Source organism: Antennarius striatus, chromosome 1 (assembly GCF_040054535.1).
Source record: "Antennarius striatus isolate MH-2024 chromosome 1, ASM4005453v1, whole genome shotgun sequence".
Taxonomy (NCBI): Eukaryota; Metazoa; Chordata; class Actinopteri; order Lophiiformes; family Antennariidae; genus Antennarius; species Antennarius striatus.
The window spans coordinates 23,610,716-23,627,227 of record NC_090776.1 but is presented as its reverse complement, the minus strand read 5'-3'; the positions used below and the strand labels follow the sequence as shown (position 1 = coordinate 23,627,227).

General features: G+C 37.2%; 1 protein-coding gene across 3 annotated transcripts; it reads left to right on the top strand.

The window, feature by feature from the left end:
* Nucleotides 1-1,663: 1,663 nt before the first annotated feature.
* Nucleotides 1,664-16,497, top strand: arfgap2 (ADP-ribosylation factor GTPase activating protein 2). 3 transcript variants are annotated; one of them, XM_068318552.1, is made up of 17 exons: nucleotides 1,664-1,771; nucleotides 5,311-5,429; nucleotides 5,813-5,885; nucleotides 6,133-6,264; nucleotides 7,157-7,237; nucleotides 7,853-7,952; nucleotides 8,741-8,797; nucleotides 12,190-12,234; nucleotides 12,603-12,655; nucleotides 12,844-12,980; nucleotides 13,108-13,239; nucleotides 13,393-13,521; nucleotides 13,620-13,772; nucleotides 13,879-14,002; nucleotides 14,122-14,209; nucleotides 15,214-15,338; nucleotides 15,637-16,497. In XM_068318552.1, exons 1-17 carry the CDS (start codon nucleotides 1,700-1,702, stop codon nucleotides 15,655-15,657), a joined length of 1,641 nt encoding a protein of 546 aa, XP_068174653.1. In that variant the 5' UTR covers nucleotides 1,664-1,699; the 3' UTR covers nucleotides 15,658-16,497. The 3 variants fall into 3 exon arrangements, with proteins under 3 accessions (XP_068174653.1, XP_068174830.1, XP_068174746.1); XM_068318729.1 differs by lacking the exon at nucleotides 7,157-7,237; XM_068318645.1 differs by lacking the exon at nucleotides 12,190-12,234.
* The last annotated feature ends 15 nt before the right edge of the window (nucleotides 16,498-16,512 follow it).

The window sequence follows — 16,512 nt, the reverse complement described above, 5'->3', positions numbered from 1 at the left end:
GTTTGTCCACAAAATATCTTGGCAACCATTGCAGATAGAAAGATGAAACAAGAAGCACATCACTCAGGCGGCAAAGGGGATGAAAATGAGACGACGACCTTGACCTTGAGAAAACTAGGTCAAGGTCAAATTTCAACTTTTGTACACTCAGGAACCGGATAAGATACTGTAGAAAGATGAAGGAGAAGGCCAGTGTGAGTAAGACCATAGATCAAAGCTAGTGCCTTGATCAATGACATTAGGTCAGAGCACTAGCTTTGATCTTTGACCTATGCAAGTAGGTCAGGGTAAAATTTTGAATTCAGGGGTGTTGAGGGATGTTGCAGTCTCTGACTGCCTTCGTCGTAATTTCATTTATGATGGATCCTTATTCGAGTCGTAAGCCCTGAACTGTCAAGTGCTGGTCTGGCAAGTGTTAACACACCCTTGACTCACCCTTAACTTTACAGGGTGTGATTGGACCACACCAGTTGCTAGTTTTAGTTAATATCTGTATCTCTCTCTGAGACAAACGATGCATTAACAGACTCGACACAAGTAAAGCAACAGGAACTGTTAGAATTTAACCCCTTCTCTTAAAGTTGGTAGCAAATTTTATTGCTAAACTGCTCTCACATATTTTTAACCTGGTTCTTTCCAGCAATAAATTTTTTTAAATTAGGAAGTCAGACTTTGTTTCTACTACTTCTGTGTGTTGCTGCTCCTTCTGTGTGTAATACTCTGCAGACTGAACTGAAACTGAACTTATTCCACTTGAAGCCATCGTTCTATCTTGAGGGGCAGACAGCATGAGACCGTTAAACGGTACCTAAGTGTATTTAAATCTTAAGGTTAAATTGTTATTGTGTTACAGCTCCCGCACTTCATGAAAACACAGTTGGAACTCCAAAACTGTAAACAGTATTTAGAATCTGTACTATCTCTTCCATATAACATTTAACTGTATAACTCTTGACCTCTTGTCCACTCCGCCTTTGTGAAAGAGATCCTGATATAATTTTCCACAATAATGGATCAGGATCTGGTTTCCACTACAACCATCTTCTTGCCTTTCAATTAAAATCTATTTGAATATGTTGAATATGATGTTAATCAACTCCCTCCAAATACAGGTTTTTAGCCTGTCAAACCAATCTGAATCAGTTTTATATAGTTAATGAAAAGCATGAATAATCTATGTCTGGGTATTTGTTATTTTCATTGATGTAATACAATTTTTCACGACAATGACAAAATGTCAAAAAAAAGCCTCCTCTTGCAATGTTGTTGGTGAGAGAAAAACGTATCCAGAAATTACACCGGGATTCACCTCAAAATTTGAACCCTTAAACCAAGATCAGTTTTACAAAAATTCCATTGATTAGACATGTTCTCTTGTTTACTTTAACCCGCCTATATAAAATCTAGCATTTGGACTAATTGAAGCAGCTAATCTTTGATCCTTTTAGAAGCTTAATGTTTTTTAGTTGACTATTTTAACAGGGCCAGCCCATACTGCATAGATTTCAAATAGTTGTGAGATTAAGAAAATGAAAACATATAATCATTTACACAATAAATAAACGTAAGTTTTAGAAGCTGTTCTTTATACATTAATAGTGTACAGTAATTGGGAAAAAAAAGCAATCCGATCCGTCAAGTTTGATGCACACCGCGACCCGTACTGACGTCAGCTTCTGTCAATTTTCATCGAGGCAAGATGGCTTCTGATCCTAACAAGACTGAAATCCTTACTATTTTCAAAAGATTGAGATCTATTCCTACAAACAAGGTACTTGTATAAGATTTATTTTTTTACATGATTAATTTTGGTGTTGTGTTTTGTGTCGGCAGTTTCACGTTTAGCTTCATCTGTCAAGTGAGAAGCAGCTAGCTGATCGCCTCACCGTTAGCTAGTCCGGCCTATAGCCCGGTCACACAGCACCGAGAAGCTAACTGCTGCTAGCTTACCGGTAAACCAGCTGTACATAAAGGCCACGTATACGGCTTGGCTATGTTGATTAGCTAACCAAATGTTTGGGACATAAAAATAGGATGTTTTGACAGGTTAAGTCAATCTATAGACATATCGACCTAATCTATTGACACATGAGAAGACGCTCAATTAACTGCAACGTGTTTCTTGATTGAGGTAGAAAGGTTTGACATCATTGAACCATATGTCGCTAACGGGAGCGGTGTCTGATGTGTTCTAGCGGGTACAGCTGCTTACTCAGATGTTTCCTCTTTGTTAAATTACATCTCTGCTCTGTTCATTTGATGTTAATAACACAAGTCGTGGGCTTATAGACGCCTTCATTGCGAATTTGTAATGAATTACTGTATCCTGTCTTCGATATTCGTCTTTCTGTGACTCAGGTTGTTAAGGGAGGACATGGCCAAAAACGTTGCTATTTGTTATTAATTTCTAGTAATACGACAATAATTTCCCATTTAATAGTGTGTAAAAAATAAATTCTGCTGTTTGAGAAGCTGCAATAAGTGATTATTTGGTTGTCACTTGACTAATGGGATTGATCATTTATTGATTAGTCCCATGATGTTTTGACCCTTACTATATGATTCCTTAATCATGACCACCTACAGTATTCCTAGAATTTAGACCTACTATGCCCCTGTCATCACTTTACTAGTTATTTCCATAAGAGTGCTTTCCATAAGGATCTGGCTCGGTCATTTTAAAAGATTTGGAAGATCTGAAATTTAACTTAATCAGCACAGTGCACTGCAGCATTATTTATCATCTCGTATCAAAGGATGAAGATGACTTTATTGCAAAAACTCCTCAACAATCCCCTGCAGATTTAAACTGATTGTTGGTTTAACGTCCAACAGGATGTTAAACTTCCAAATTTGGTTTGCTAATCATAACACAGAGCATCCAATGCTGCATACAAGAAAAGATGTGTATTTGTAAATTACTCAACAGAGTGTGTACAATAGCTTAAAATAGGCAAATCAACACAAACTTAGACTGATCTATGCTGATGACAGTGGTTAATGTTACTAGTTTATATTTCAGTGAAATCTGAAAAGGATTACACGTTAATGTAGTTTCCTACAACCCATCTTGTCAGTAGTGTTTGAGATATAGTAAATTGCATATTTGGACTCTCCTATGCTGACATTATCACAGTCCCCTATTGTCCTCAACCGATAACAGCTGACCATCCAGAACAATATACAGGGTAAGGGCTTCCATCATTTTAATGGACCATGAGTTGTCTCTGGTATTTCCTGTTATTTATTGTTCTATTTAGCCAGTGTTTGCTGAAAAGTATGTTGTAGTTTTTGGCATACTGCTAGAATTAACAAACTTCTAAAACGCTGTGCTGTATTGGCACGTTAGCCATTTACCTTGCTTGTTTTGAAGGAGATTTTTTTTTACACTTCCTCTTTAACAGTTTTCCATAGCACAAGTTGCAGTTCACGTTGGTTTTATCATCACTGCTGGCAGTTCTTTCTCTTGCTAATCCAACACAAAGACGCTATACATTAAATTAAAATGCTAATTTGTGCTGTGATAGTGGTGTAATTTTACAGGTACATGTGTGATTACACAAGCCCAGTATCAAAAAATATCTCATGACAGTCGTCCACAGATAGCATCCATGCAAAACACTGCTATATAGTTGTGCAGATTAAAACCTAAAAAGCCTCATAATTTTACATTGATCTCCAGGAGAGTCAGAGATTTTAGAGAAATTCATAAACATGACATTTTTTAAAACAGTTATCTATAACCATTTGTAGATAATTTCAATTGAGGTGAGATATGCGGGCATGATATATAAGACGACACTCATTATCCCATGCTGTGTATGAGCGAACCAGCAGTGGTATAAACAACTGTACATATTGTCATGGTCTCCGGAATGCTGCTGTAGCATTGAGAACTGTCTACTTTATCGAAACGTTCATTTGATGTTTACGTAAGAAATTACATACAGTAGGTGTTACATTCAACCTGCTGTTTCCTTGTGATGATTTTAAGTCTACAGAAGCTAGTATATGGTGCTAGTATGTATGTTTAAACTGTCTTGGTTACGACTCGCCAAGTTTCAGAAAGAGTTGGTGGAATCACATCTGTTGAAATTAGTAACGGTATTTAGGGAAAATCACTAAACGCCACCATGTTTAAGGAAAATTCTGGAAACCCTTAATCCATGTCTTTGACAAAATTTATCTTCCATCCATGTCCATGTCCATCCTTCTGAAGACGGTTCTTGAGTAATCCTGCAGTTAAAATACAATGCCTCTGACTGAGGTAATAACTTAAAAAAGTTGCGTCAATAATGACATTAGTAAGTCCCGCTTCAAAGCAGTGATGTATTGTAATTGTCAGCGGTCGTGTGTTCGTCCGTCCATTCGTATGTCCACCGAATATCTTCGCAACCGTTGCAGATAAAAAGATGAAACAAAGAGCACATTACTTGGGTGACAAAGGGGATGAAGATGAGATGATGACCTTGACCTTGAGAAAACTAGGTCAAGGTCAAATTTAAACTTTTGTACACTCAGCAAACGGATTAGAAAGACGATGGAGAAGGGAAGTGTAAGACCAGAGATCAAAGTGCTTTGATCAATGACAGTATGTCAGAGCACTGGCTTTGATCTTTGAACTATGCAAGTAGGTCAGGGTAAAATTTTGAATTCAGGGGTATCGCAGGATGTTGCAGTCTGTGACTGCATTTGTTCTTGTTTGTAACTGTTTTTATTGTTTCTTTCAGACAAGGGTTTGAGTCTGGTTGAAGTAAATACCAGTGTAAATGTATACCAAAGTGTAAATTTTGAATATGTGGCTTATTACCAGTATTCTACGAAATCTCTGTTACAGCTGAGTCTGAAAAGTGGCAGTAAAGCATCTGCAAAATGAGGAAATACCAGTTCACCCATCTTTACAAACATCATCCCTTTGTGCAGATGAAAGTCTATGCCCCAATCTTGACTTCAATACCAAGAGGAAAACTTATGAACTTTAAACAAAAACGTTAATGCATTACATGCAGTATAAACTTCTAATAACAAATGTGCATAGAATTACATTGTATTGCTGTTAACTATTTTTAGGCTGCAGTTACACTGGACAGATTTCATTTATTTCTTTCCTAAAGAAAAAAAGGACTGTATAGCTTAGGTTAAAAAAGTAATTGTCAAATAATTATTATTTAAATCTAATTTAAAGTCAGGCTCTCAAATTCATTGTTGGTAGCAAGACAGCTTTGTATCTTTTTTAGCTTAAAAACCTGGATCACACTACAGGTGTGATTTGTTCATGAAACATTCATTATTCATTCTGGCTTCACACAGGTATGCTTTGACTGTGCAGCCAAAAACCCCAGCTGGGCAAGTATCCCATATGGTGTGTTCTTATGTATTGACTGCTCTGGCATCCACCGCTCTCTGGGAGTGCATCTCAGCTTCATCAGGTAGGTATCACTGAGCAAAAACAGTGATCATAACTGTAATTCAGTGTAATGGTGTATCATTTGTCAATGGTTCAGTCAGCTGAGAGAAAAAAACAAGTTCTACTTCAACCATGAGAGCGTTGTCTGTGTAGGATATCAGTCATCCAGGTTGTGGAGAATGAAGAAGAGCAACCAATCTAAAGTCCAGTTGATTCTCTTTCTCTTCTTGATTTAGAGTTTTGGAATGTAATTGTTAGCTGTGCACAGAATCATTCAGTCTTTTGACCATAGGTTGTAAATAACAAACTTCTGACTTTAGACATGTGATGATACCAGAACTGTAGTTTGTTGACCTGGCAGAGTCAGTTCTTATTATGCTGTATGCTCTTATTTTTTCTCTGCAGGTCCACTGAATTAGACTCCAACTGGAACTGGTTTCAGCTTCGATGCATGCAGGTTGGAGGCAATGCCAATGCAGTAAGTCACACTGAGCTGTCTGAGAAGCAGACATGCTAGGCAAGACTTAAAATACATTCAAGAATTCAGCCAACAATATAACCTCAGTCATTATCTACTTGGTACTGCTTTGTAATCTGAAACTTTGCAAGTGTAAATAGATAATGACTGAATTTTCCTTTGTCTTATGTAGCATAACAAGCCAATGTTCACTTTGCATTTTTTCTGAGATGTGGTACGCTAACTCACTTTCTCCTTCCATCTGAAGACAGCATTTTTCCGCCAGCATGGCTGCTCCACAAATGACACTAATGCAAAATATAACAGCCGTGCAGCCCAGATGTATAGAGAGAAGATTCGTCAACAAGCAAATTCTGCTTTGTCCAAATATGGCACAGATGTGAGTATCAGCTATGTGACACAACAGGCTTTAATTTTATCATAGGCCATGTTTTTACTTTTTTTTTTCTTACATTGCTGCTGTCTCATTTATCGGAGTTGATTTTCAACATTTCTTCTGTTTAAGTTAGGCGCTTGTCTGTACATAGTATGTACAATGGCTACTATTACAATATTATGTTTTGTAGTAGATTGGGTTACTACAACACTACCAGGTCATTCTTACAGTTTGTCAACATTCGTATGCAATTTCCTCCGGGATTAATAAAGTATCTATCTATCTAAAAAATATTGAACAAAATTAACTCTTTCAAAACTAGCTGGTTTGATGTTATTTATCTGTTCACTTTGGATAGTTTGATCCTTGATTAACGGAGTTATCTGAGTTTAATTACCTGACAAATTAAAATGATTTAAGTTAGAGCAACAGCCAAACATTTATTCTGCGCAAATCTGATTTTTGTAACTTGAACAATTCATAAATTTAGTTATTTAATATTAAGTAGTAGTTGCATTACATCAAGTTACATTTAGTTACATTTAGATAGATAGATACATAGATAGATACTTTAAAAATATATGAAAATTTTTAAGTTACATCTGGCTTTGTGAGGACAGCCATTATGTTGATGTGGCCCTCGGTGAAAATGAGTTTGACACCCCTGCCCTACATGCTTTTTCAGACCAGGTGGTACCTAGTGAAGAAAACCTGAAGAGATGAGACATGGGAAGTTTTTTTAAACACCTGATCAGTAGTGATCTGTGTCTAATGGATCAGCGAGTCATTACATAAGAGTGGTCTTCAGATCCCAAGAGGATTTGTCAGTGTCATGCTGAGAAAGCAGATCTCGTTCACTTGTTAAGCTTCATATGATTTCCACTCTTAATTGCAGCTATGGATCGACTCTGTTGTGGGAGTCACTTCAGCACTGCCTGAGAAGAAAGAGACAGACTTTTTTGCAGAACATACACAGGTTGGTTAGGTTTTGCTTCTGGAAAATTCTGGCTTACTGCCATCTTTGCTATTATTTGCAAAGTCATTTTGCAGAATGCTTAAGTGAAATATACAAAAGGATGACATTTTTTTATCATTTGATACAAAAGGAAAACTTGGAAACTTGTCATTTTTAGAGGTCATCTACGAGAATTGTCTGCATCTTTTCAACCCTATTGATTTTCCACCTCATAGCCTCAGCACACATTTTAACATTGTTTGATACTGTTGATGACTTGCAAATGACAATTTCATATTTCTCTGTTACCTTTATTACCACTGCCTAAAGACTTATTCTTTAACCTCTTGGGTAAAGGTAATAAAAGTTTTTTTTTTGGTTTACTTTCTCTCAACTCAAAGTTATAGACAGACTTGTGTGACATTTTATTCAGATCATCAATGACGGGTTGAAGTGGTTTTCTGCGGTGGAGCAGAAAATGTTGTTCTTCCAGAAAAGCTGTTTATATCAAGACTGTCTTATTTGTCCTATTTTTAGATTCTCAAACTAGGCAATGTTTTAACAACAGTTTGTTTGAGTTATCAGAAATCCTCAAAAGAAATAAAGCATTAAGATTTTGTCTGGATGTTTTTTTAGTCTGCTAATGACTGGGGTATGGCCTCTGAACTGGAGCAGAATGGAGCCGGTATCACCCCACAACTGACAGACACGTTGACAAAAATCCAGGATGATGGTCGTAAGTAAACTGTCAATGAGCTTCTCAAGTATGAGAACAAACCTGAGAAAGAAGGGCTGAGTGACATCAATGATTTAGATCACGGCTGGGCAGATATTTACTGAAGGGGGTCACATGACAAATCCAAATCTTTGTGGAGGGCAAAACTAAATAAAAATTTCAATTTTGTTGATTCAAAACAAACTGGATGCATAAACACGTGATGTATTCCTACTTATTTACATCTGTGATAAGAACTGTTGAGCATCAAACAAACCTGAGGGGAAAAATAATGTGCATTGGTGTGAGGAGTTATCAAAGTCTTTAACACAGCTCCATGTTTATTGAAATGTAAAACCACGTTACCAGTAGTGGTAAATGGAAACTGTTCGTTATCAACCTTGTGTTTTTTAGTGCTGGTTCAACAGTGACTCCAGTTTGTTGCTCCATCAAGTATGTCACACATAAAAAATGACAGCGTTTGTCACCTAAGCAGACACTTCAACTTCAATGTTTTGTGACAGGAGAAAGTCCCTTTACACTGCACAAGTTTTGAAATAAAATTTAATTTCGATAGTTTCATTAAATTTTTCAATTTTTAAGGTATAAGTAAAAAAGTTTTGGTTTGTCTTTGACCTTCTGCGCCAGGCTGTACAATGTCCTTGTGTGATTTAAATCAATGTCAATCACAATATGTATTTTGCTTCCAGTTTGAAGAGGAGTCTAATGAAACCCAAAGTGTTCATTTTGTGAAGTGAATTGTAACAAACATTTTTGGGTTAATGTGTGTTTTTAATTTCTGTTTCCAGAGCCAGAGGATGGACCCTGCATCGATGGTCTGAGCACATCACCTAAAGCTTCCATCGGTGAGTCTCTTATATGTAGTAAAACTGTGAAGTGTTGTTACTTCAGCAACACTTAGAAGCAATAGTTTTAATTCAGAATTTTGACTTAAAATGTATACTGAATTAATATCCGAAATGGAGTATGTGGATAAATAGGTAGTGACAAATGTATTCAAAAATGGAGCAGAGAAAATAAACTGAAAGGGTTAACAGGGTATGGATTTAAGGTGTGTACACACACTGTCGATGACTTGCAAATGGTACACAATAGACTAATCAGAAAGTATGCTTGCGGTGTCACGAAACATTTCCAGTTTGAGCTGGTTCGTTTTTGGACTACAGATTTCAACAACGTTTGATCTTTGCTGAAAGATCTTTGAGATATCAGCAGTTGTGCAAAAACTGCTGTTGGTGAACCAAGGCGTAAGAAGTCACTATTACCGTCAGACATGTTATGTGTGTTAAAATCGTAAACAGAATTTGCGGTGCAGTCTTTACAATCTTCAGAAAGTACTCTGGTGTTTTCACTTCAAATGTTCCTGTATATCAGCTCTACATCTCCAGTTTGCAGGCCTCACAGTGTACAGTACTACACTTCTGTCTAAAACAGTCTCACACTTCACTGAGGGTAGGGATTTTTTAACTGCAGTCTCTTCTCAGAAGGAATTGTGCTTTAGGATGTGCTACAAAATGGATGCTAAACTTTGTTCCACCTCAAACAACTTGTGTGTCAGCTACTGTAGTTTGATGCAGACAAACCGTTCTTGCAGTGAGTGTATTGAATTCATACTTTACATACCAACAGTGTCGGGGAATGATTGAATGCATTACATATCACTCAAGATGACTTTTTGAAAAAAGGACTGCAAGATGAATCCTCAAATTGTCTTCATTGTGAGCACACCCTCCTGACAGTCTTCACTGTGTAATAAAGGAAAAGCTTCACATTAATTAAATACATGGTCTATTGTAGCATTGCATGCGTAGATCAGCACATTCCAGACTTGTTCTAGAGACACTGCTGTGAAGAGCTGTTCACCTGTTCTTTCAATGTTCAGCGTAGCTCAGGTGGGTTTACGTCCTAACTGATGAATGCGGTTAAAACAACATACAGTGTTAAAATATATCCTTGGACTTGCTTGTCCAATAAGATAAAAAGAAAACTAAATCTTGAACATCATTCTGTGACATGAAATTTCCGATTTGGCAGAAATTACAGCAAACCACAATGTGAACACAAAAAAGCCAAAGCACCACTTTACAAACACATTACACAACACGAGTACAACCAGGAAGTACCTGGACACATCCTCATCTCATTTTAACTTTCTAAGACGTGAGCAACAGAATCAACAACAACTGGAACAAAGGCAGTCAGAGACTGCAACATCCCGTGACTAACTCTGCTGACTAGTGCATTGCGTTGACCTTTCAGGGTAGGTCAAAGCTATGTACTAGCTTTGACCATAGATCAAAGTTAGTGCATAGGTAGATCAAAGCACTAGCTCTGATCTATGGTCTTACACTGGCCTTCAGTGTACAAAAGTTGAATTTTGACCTTGACCTAGTTTTCTTGAGGTCATCATCTCATTTCATCTCCTTTGCTGCCCGAGTAAATGTGCTTTTTGTTTCATCTTTCTATCTGAAATGGTTGCGGAGATACAGTATTTGTTGGACTTACAGACGAACAAATGCACAAACATTGACGATTACAATACATCCCCTTCGCAGGATGTAATAAGCGTCAGGCAGGACAACTCTTAATCACGCAAGAGGCAAGCAGTGTTCATATTTAAACTGATTTGAAACTGATTTCAATCCCACTGAACACCGCACTTATACCTTTCTGTTATTGTCACAATCTTCAGACAGACGTAAATGTTACCTTTATTTGCATGTTGAATCATAGAACCTTAAGGCAGTAATAATAATGTTGACTTTTTTAACCTCTTGACATAAGATGAGATGTAACATGTCACATAATACCATCATATAAAAGCAATCAAATGTCTGCCTGTGTGGAATAGTTCCATATCTGGAGCTTAAAGAGTTCCATGTAGTTATGCCCAGAATATAATGCTAACATGCTTTTGATATTTTAGGAACTGTATTCTATATTTTTATTAAGGAAACTAAAACTAATCTCAGGTTTCTCTCATATATAGGGCATCTCAAACCACATATTGTTGTAAAGAATGTTCCTTCAAACTATTGGAAAAAAAAGATAAATGAAATAAAATTAATTTTACTAATTATAATAATGTTTTCTTTATGAAGTTTGTTGGTAGTGGGTAATTATTTTACCTTATTTCGATTTTCTATTCCATTGATATGTTGTACCTTCTCCAGGGAGTGTTTTCACTTCATTTCTTTGGTGTTTTGTTTACTTGGGGGTTTACATAAAACCCTTTTGACAGGTTTCTGGGGAGGAAACAAATCAAGCTTATTTTTTGGGTCGAGGGTCTATATTTCTTTACTCACAACTATTCTCTTGTTTACAAAGTACAGCTTGACATTAATGTAAAATGTCACGCAAAATGTCATTGCTGTTGTGTTATACATCTTTTCTGAGTTTCTAGAATCACACTAGGATATCTTTATGTGGCTAGTAAGCAACTTTTTGTATAAATAAAATAAATAACTGCTGTTAAATATAAAAATTGCTATTTAATGATCTAACAGCAGTTATAGATCACTAATGCTATAATAAAAAAACTTAACATTTTTGATAGAATGATACAAAGAAAAACAGAAAATTAAGACACGAGACAATAATGTGAAAACGAGATTACAGTTTGTGAAGGTCATGGCCTTCTCTTATCAACCAGAGTTATATCATGAATTATCTTCAAAAATTGTCTTTTGTTAAATCAAGATTATTGAACCTGTTCTAACAACAACAAGCTTATGTCGAAAACATGAAAAAAAGAATCTTGTGATTTTGGATTTAACTCCAACGATGTAAAGCTACTTTGGGATAAAGCGTCTAACAAATTGAATAAGCACCATACTTCACTGAAGCCTGTAGGTAAATTATTTTTCCACTCTTTTTGTTTGTCTATTTACAAACAGGTTAAGGCTCCTCCTACACGCACACACCTGCACAAACACAAGGGAAGCATGAAAACAGGGGGAGGGTGATGTTAGAGTGGCAGGAAGCTGCATTATGTGCACCTTGGCATTTCTCCAATTTCCACTCCAGTTTTTGGTCCATGTGGGTCTTGAACCGGCCACCCGCCGGTCTACGGCCCAAGACCCAATTGACTGAAGTGTAACATCTTTGTAGTTAATTTTCTGTGGAGAATAATAATTTCTACAGTCGTCCATGTCTTATGAATAGGATACCATCAGTCGTTCTGTTCAGACTCTTGTGTTTTGGTTCTATTTATGGAAACTTATATCCTGTCCTATAGACGACTCCATGCGGTTGTCATCAAAGGATAGACAGAGAATCAAAGGTGATCGTTTGATTGATATCCTATCAGCACCACCCTTCTGCTTGTCACACAAAAATGTCGCAGTAAAGCGTTTGATTACTTTTAACAGGCTTGCTTAACTGCAGCATGCCAGTAAATGTTTGTAATATTCTGTAAACGCTTGAGTTTCCTTGTGACTCAAAAACTTCCAAAAGCAAACTGGCTGACTAATGGTGTTAGTGAGCTTGCAGGTTTCTTTCTGGTGACAGATGTGAATGTTGCAATGCACTGGCATAACCCTAAGCAGCCTGGAAACTTACAATGAACCAGAATCATGTTGTTAAGTACGGTTTTTATGCAAAAATAAGCATATATTGAAGTTTTTGAACAGATTCATACGTTTCTAACAGATGTGAAGCCTTCCATCATTGGAAAGAAGAAACCAATGGCAACCAAAAAAGGGGTGAGTCATGTTTCTACCAAACTGTTAACTTTTTTTTCTGGATAACCTTAAATATGTAACTGGTTCACCCACTCAGGAAAGAATCCAGATTAATTTTTGAATTGCATCCATCACCATGCACTAAATTCTTTTTTTTAACATGTTAAAGGGACTGTAACCAATATGTACCCCATTTCCCACTGATGCAGCTTGGTGTAAAGAAAGGTCTCGGTGCCCAGAAGGTGAGCAGTAAGAGTTTCTCTGACATGGAGAAGCAGGCCCAGGTGGCTGAGAAACTGAGAGAGGAACAGGCCACTGAGGCCAAAAAACAAGCTGAGGAGTCCATGTAAGGATGATTCTCCTCTTCACTCATAAACTGTTTTTGAAGCAACATTAATCTTTTTATTCGTTATATTTTGGTATAAATGTTTATTCATTGGAAATTGCTGTGACCACACTCGTGGCTTTTTCAGTGTTGCCTCGATGCGTTTAGCTTACAAAGAGCTTGAGATCGACAGAAAGATGGAGGAAAAGAAGCTGCAGAACCTGGAAGGCAAGAAAAGAGAACAGGCTGAGAGACTGGGCATGGGCTTTGGGACCAGGAGGTAATGTCACAACAAGCCTTTGATTATCAATGTGAGGTGAACTTCAGAGGACTGAGGAACATACAGTTTTTGTACAGTTGGATACCTTCCATTAGAGCCACGATCAATGGTTTGTGTGTGTGTGTGTGTGTGTGTGTGTGTTTTCTGTTGCAGTGTGGTGTCTCACTCAGTAATGTCTGAGATGCAGGTGATCGAGCAGGAAAATCCACTGGGAGTCAAGTCATCCTCTCGGTCCAAATTGGACATGTTCGATGAACCTGGTTTCACATCTGGACCCCCAAAGTACATGTTATACTTGCATATATTTCTACTATTGATTTTGAAGTTTTACCACAGAAAATTATGTGCTGACTTTTAATTCCGTTGTATGTGATATTTAGATATAAGGACAACCCTTTCACTGTGGGGGACAGTTTTGGATCCAGGTGGGATACCGAGGGAGGGACGGCCTCCTTTACTACGTCTTGGGCTCTGGAAAAAGAGGACCCCAAAGAAGAGGTCACCATCTCCAGTATTCAGCCAATCGGAGAGAGGTATCAACACAGATGTGTAGCTCACTCAGTTTTTTTTGTTGTTGTTGTTGTGGAAAATGAAGCATTAGTTTTTTGTTGTTTTTTTTATTCATTTTGTTTAATCCAGACTTCCCAGCAGAAGAAAAGCTGAGGTTTCTCCAGTATCAGAGTCAAGTGAGGCTCGTCAGAAGTTTGCGAATGCAAAAGCAATTTCTTCAGACATGTTCTTTGGTCGGGAGACAAGTGCAGAGGTGAAAACCTGTACAGCTTATATGCACTAAAAAAAAATCATGAGTTTTGGATACTTGTTGTTTTGTTTAACTACTGTGATGACGCTGCTGCCGCTGACCTGAGATCGTTCTTTTCTCAGTACGATGCAAAGACGAGATTGGAGAACATGTCTGGAAGCACTGCCATCAGTTCAGCTGACTTGTTTGGAGATGGCAGTGACAATAAAGGTGACAGTCCTGTGTTTGTGTGTGATAGCATTATCTTGATCTCTTTTAAAATCTTGATTATCGCTGCCTCAGTGGTTTTACTCAAAACAGAAAAAATACAAACCTACAAGCCTTGTAGGTTTGTAATTTTTCCTCCCTTAATGATAACATTTTAAAACTGCATTTTGTTTTCTTGTGTTGTCTTTGACTAATACTAATAATAGATTTGTTTGATCTGAAACTTTTAAGTGTTACAAAAATACACACACAAAAAGTCAGAAAGAGGCGATCACTTTCACACCACTGTATCTCTGAAAGTAGCAGAAGCTATATAAGCAGGTTGCTGTTTGTCACATTATATAAAGGTCACCTCCTGCAAGTAGGTATTTTAATCTGGCAAATCTAGATTATCTGGATCTGCACCGCGCTATACTTGTTTATAGATGTGAACACAATGAATGAATGTAAATCTTTAGATCATCCCTAATGAAGGGTTAATGTTCTCCTTCAGTCATGTCTTTCAGGGTCATGCATCACATCCAGTGTAAATGTTTGAGACACTACCCACCCTCCCACCAAGATTACTCCTGATTTTACAAATCACATTCCGCGATTCCATTCCTAATCTAGACCTACACCAAAATTTAATGAATTTATCCCCCAACTGAACTGCTTCTCAAATAGAGGGAAATTTCTTTTCATGTTTTTGGAGAGAGTGTAAACATCTGTTTGTCTGGCCCATGCCCCGCTTATCCATGAAAAAAAATCCTGTATCCATCCCTTCATCCAGCTCAACGTAGAACCTGTTCTTATTGCGATCTTTTAAATTCATTCACACAAAGAGAAATATTTATTTTTAATGTGACCTAAAAATACATTGTCATAAACCACCAATGTTTAAACTTTAAACTTCACTTGAAATTCCCTTTGGATAAAGTTGTCTGCTAAATGACTAAATATAAATGTCTTTTGTCATAAAATTCACATTAAAGGCTGTTTTGTACGTTTTCCTCTCCACCTCTCAGGGAGGGCTGCGGGCTTCGACAGCGTTCTCCCCTCTGGCCCCGACATTGCACAGTTCAAACAAGGTGTGAAGACTGTAGCAGGCAAGATGGCTGTCCTTGCCAACGGAGTCATGAACACAATCCAGGTGAGACATAATTGTGAATAGTACCAGTTATTTCCAGCCACTTTCACTCAAATCAATAAGATCCGAAAATAATTAACTGGACTTGCATAAGGTTACTTAAGGATGTTTCAAGTACCATCTAGTCAGTTCAGAACTGAAGAAGCGTCTTGAATGAGAAGAGAAACATCTTCAACCAACCTTAAACAAGTCCAGTTTATTTTTCTTGGCTTTTCTTGATTTTCCTAAACCTGGATGACTGAGAACTTTCTGACAGATCTAGACTGAACAGAAATGTTTGCTCCACTTTCTGTTATTTCAGGACCGCTACGGCTCCTACTGATCAGCCCAGAAGATCTAGCACAGGCCCATGGGAAAACTTACTAACCTACCGCCTGTTTAGAACCAACCAGCCTCTTCACTGACACCAGAACAGAAGCAGGGGGATTGCATGAGGAAATGAAACTCTCCCTAATCCTCTTTTAGAGACAGTTTTTAAGAGTGAGACAGTATTTCCTTCTCTCATTTTCACAAGTTTTATTTTCACAACGGAAACCGTTGACGGGTGTTATCTTTTTCTAAACAGTTACATTATAATTGATTTTGGTCTTAGATTTCAAAATGTCGTCAAAGTTTATTCTATATTTTATTGTACTTAAATCAATGTTTTTGATTCATATTGTGAAACACCTCATCCTTTGTGTTTTATCATATTAAAAAGGTGCAGTATATATTTTTAAACTTTCAGCATTAATTTGTACAAGAATCCAAAATTTTACATTCAGTGATTTTTGTTTTGATTCAAACCACTTGGAACCATCTGTTTTCATTTTTGATTTTTTTTTAGCTTGGAATTTAAGCATTTGTCACCCTGATGAGTCAGAACCTCTAGTTCTGAATCATCAGGGTGACACATCTTCAACCTGCTAAATTAGTCTTTTTTGACAGTATTTAAACCAAGAAACACACCTCCAGCATGGTCCTAGCTTTAAATCTGCAAAATCAAGTATGGACCAAAGATCATTTAAAATTTTGTCTAGAATAAATCAGTTGTTCAGTCCCAGTTCAAAAACAATGATACTGTTTTGACTATGCATCTTTATTTTGCTTCTTTGGACGAAGCTTCACCCTGACGTGTTGCTGGTTGAATCTGAAATCTGCCACCATGAACCTCAACAAGACATTTTGTTGTGTGCTG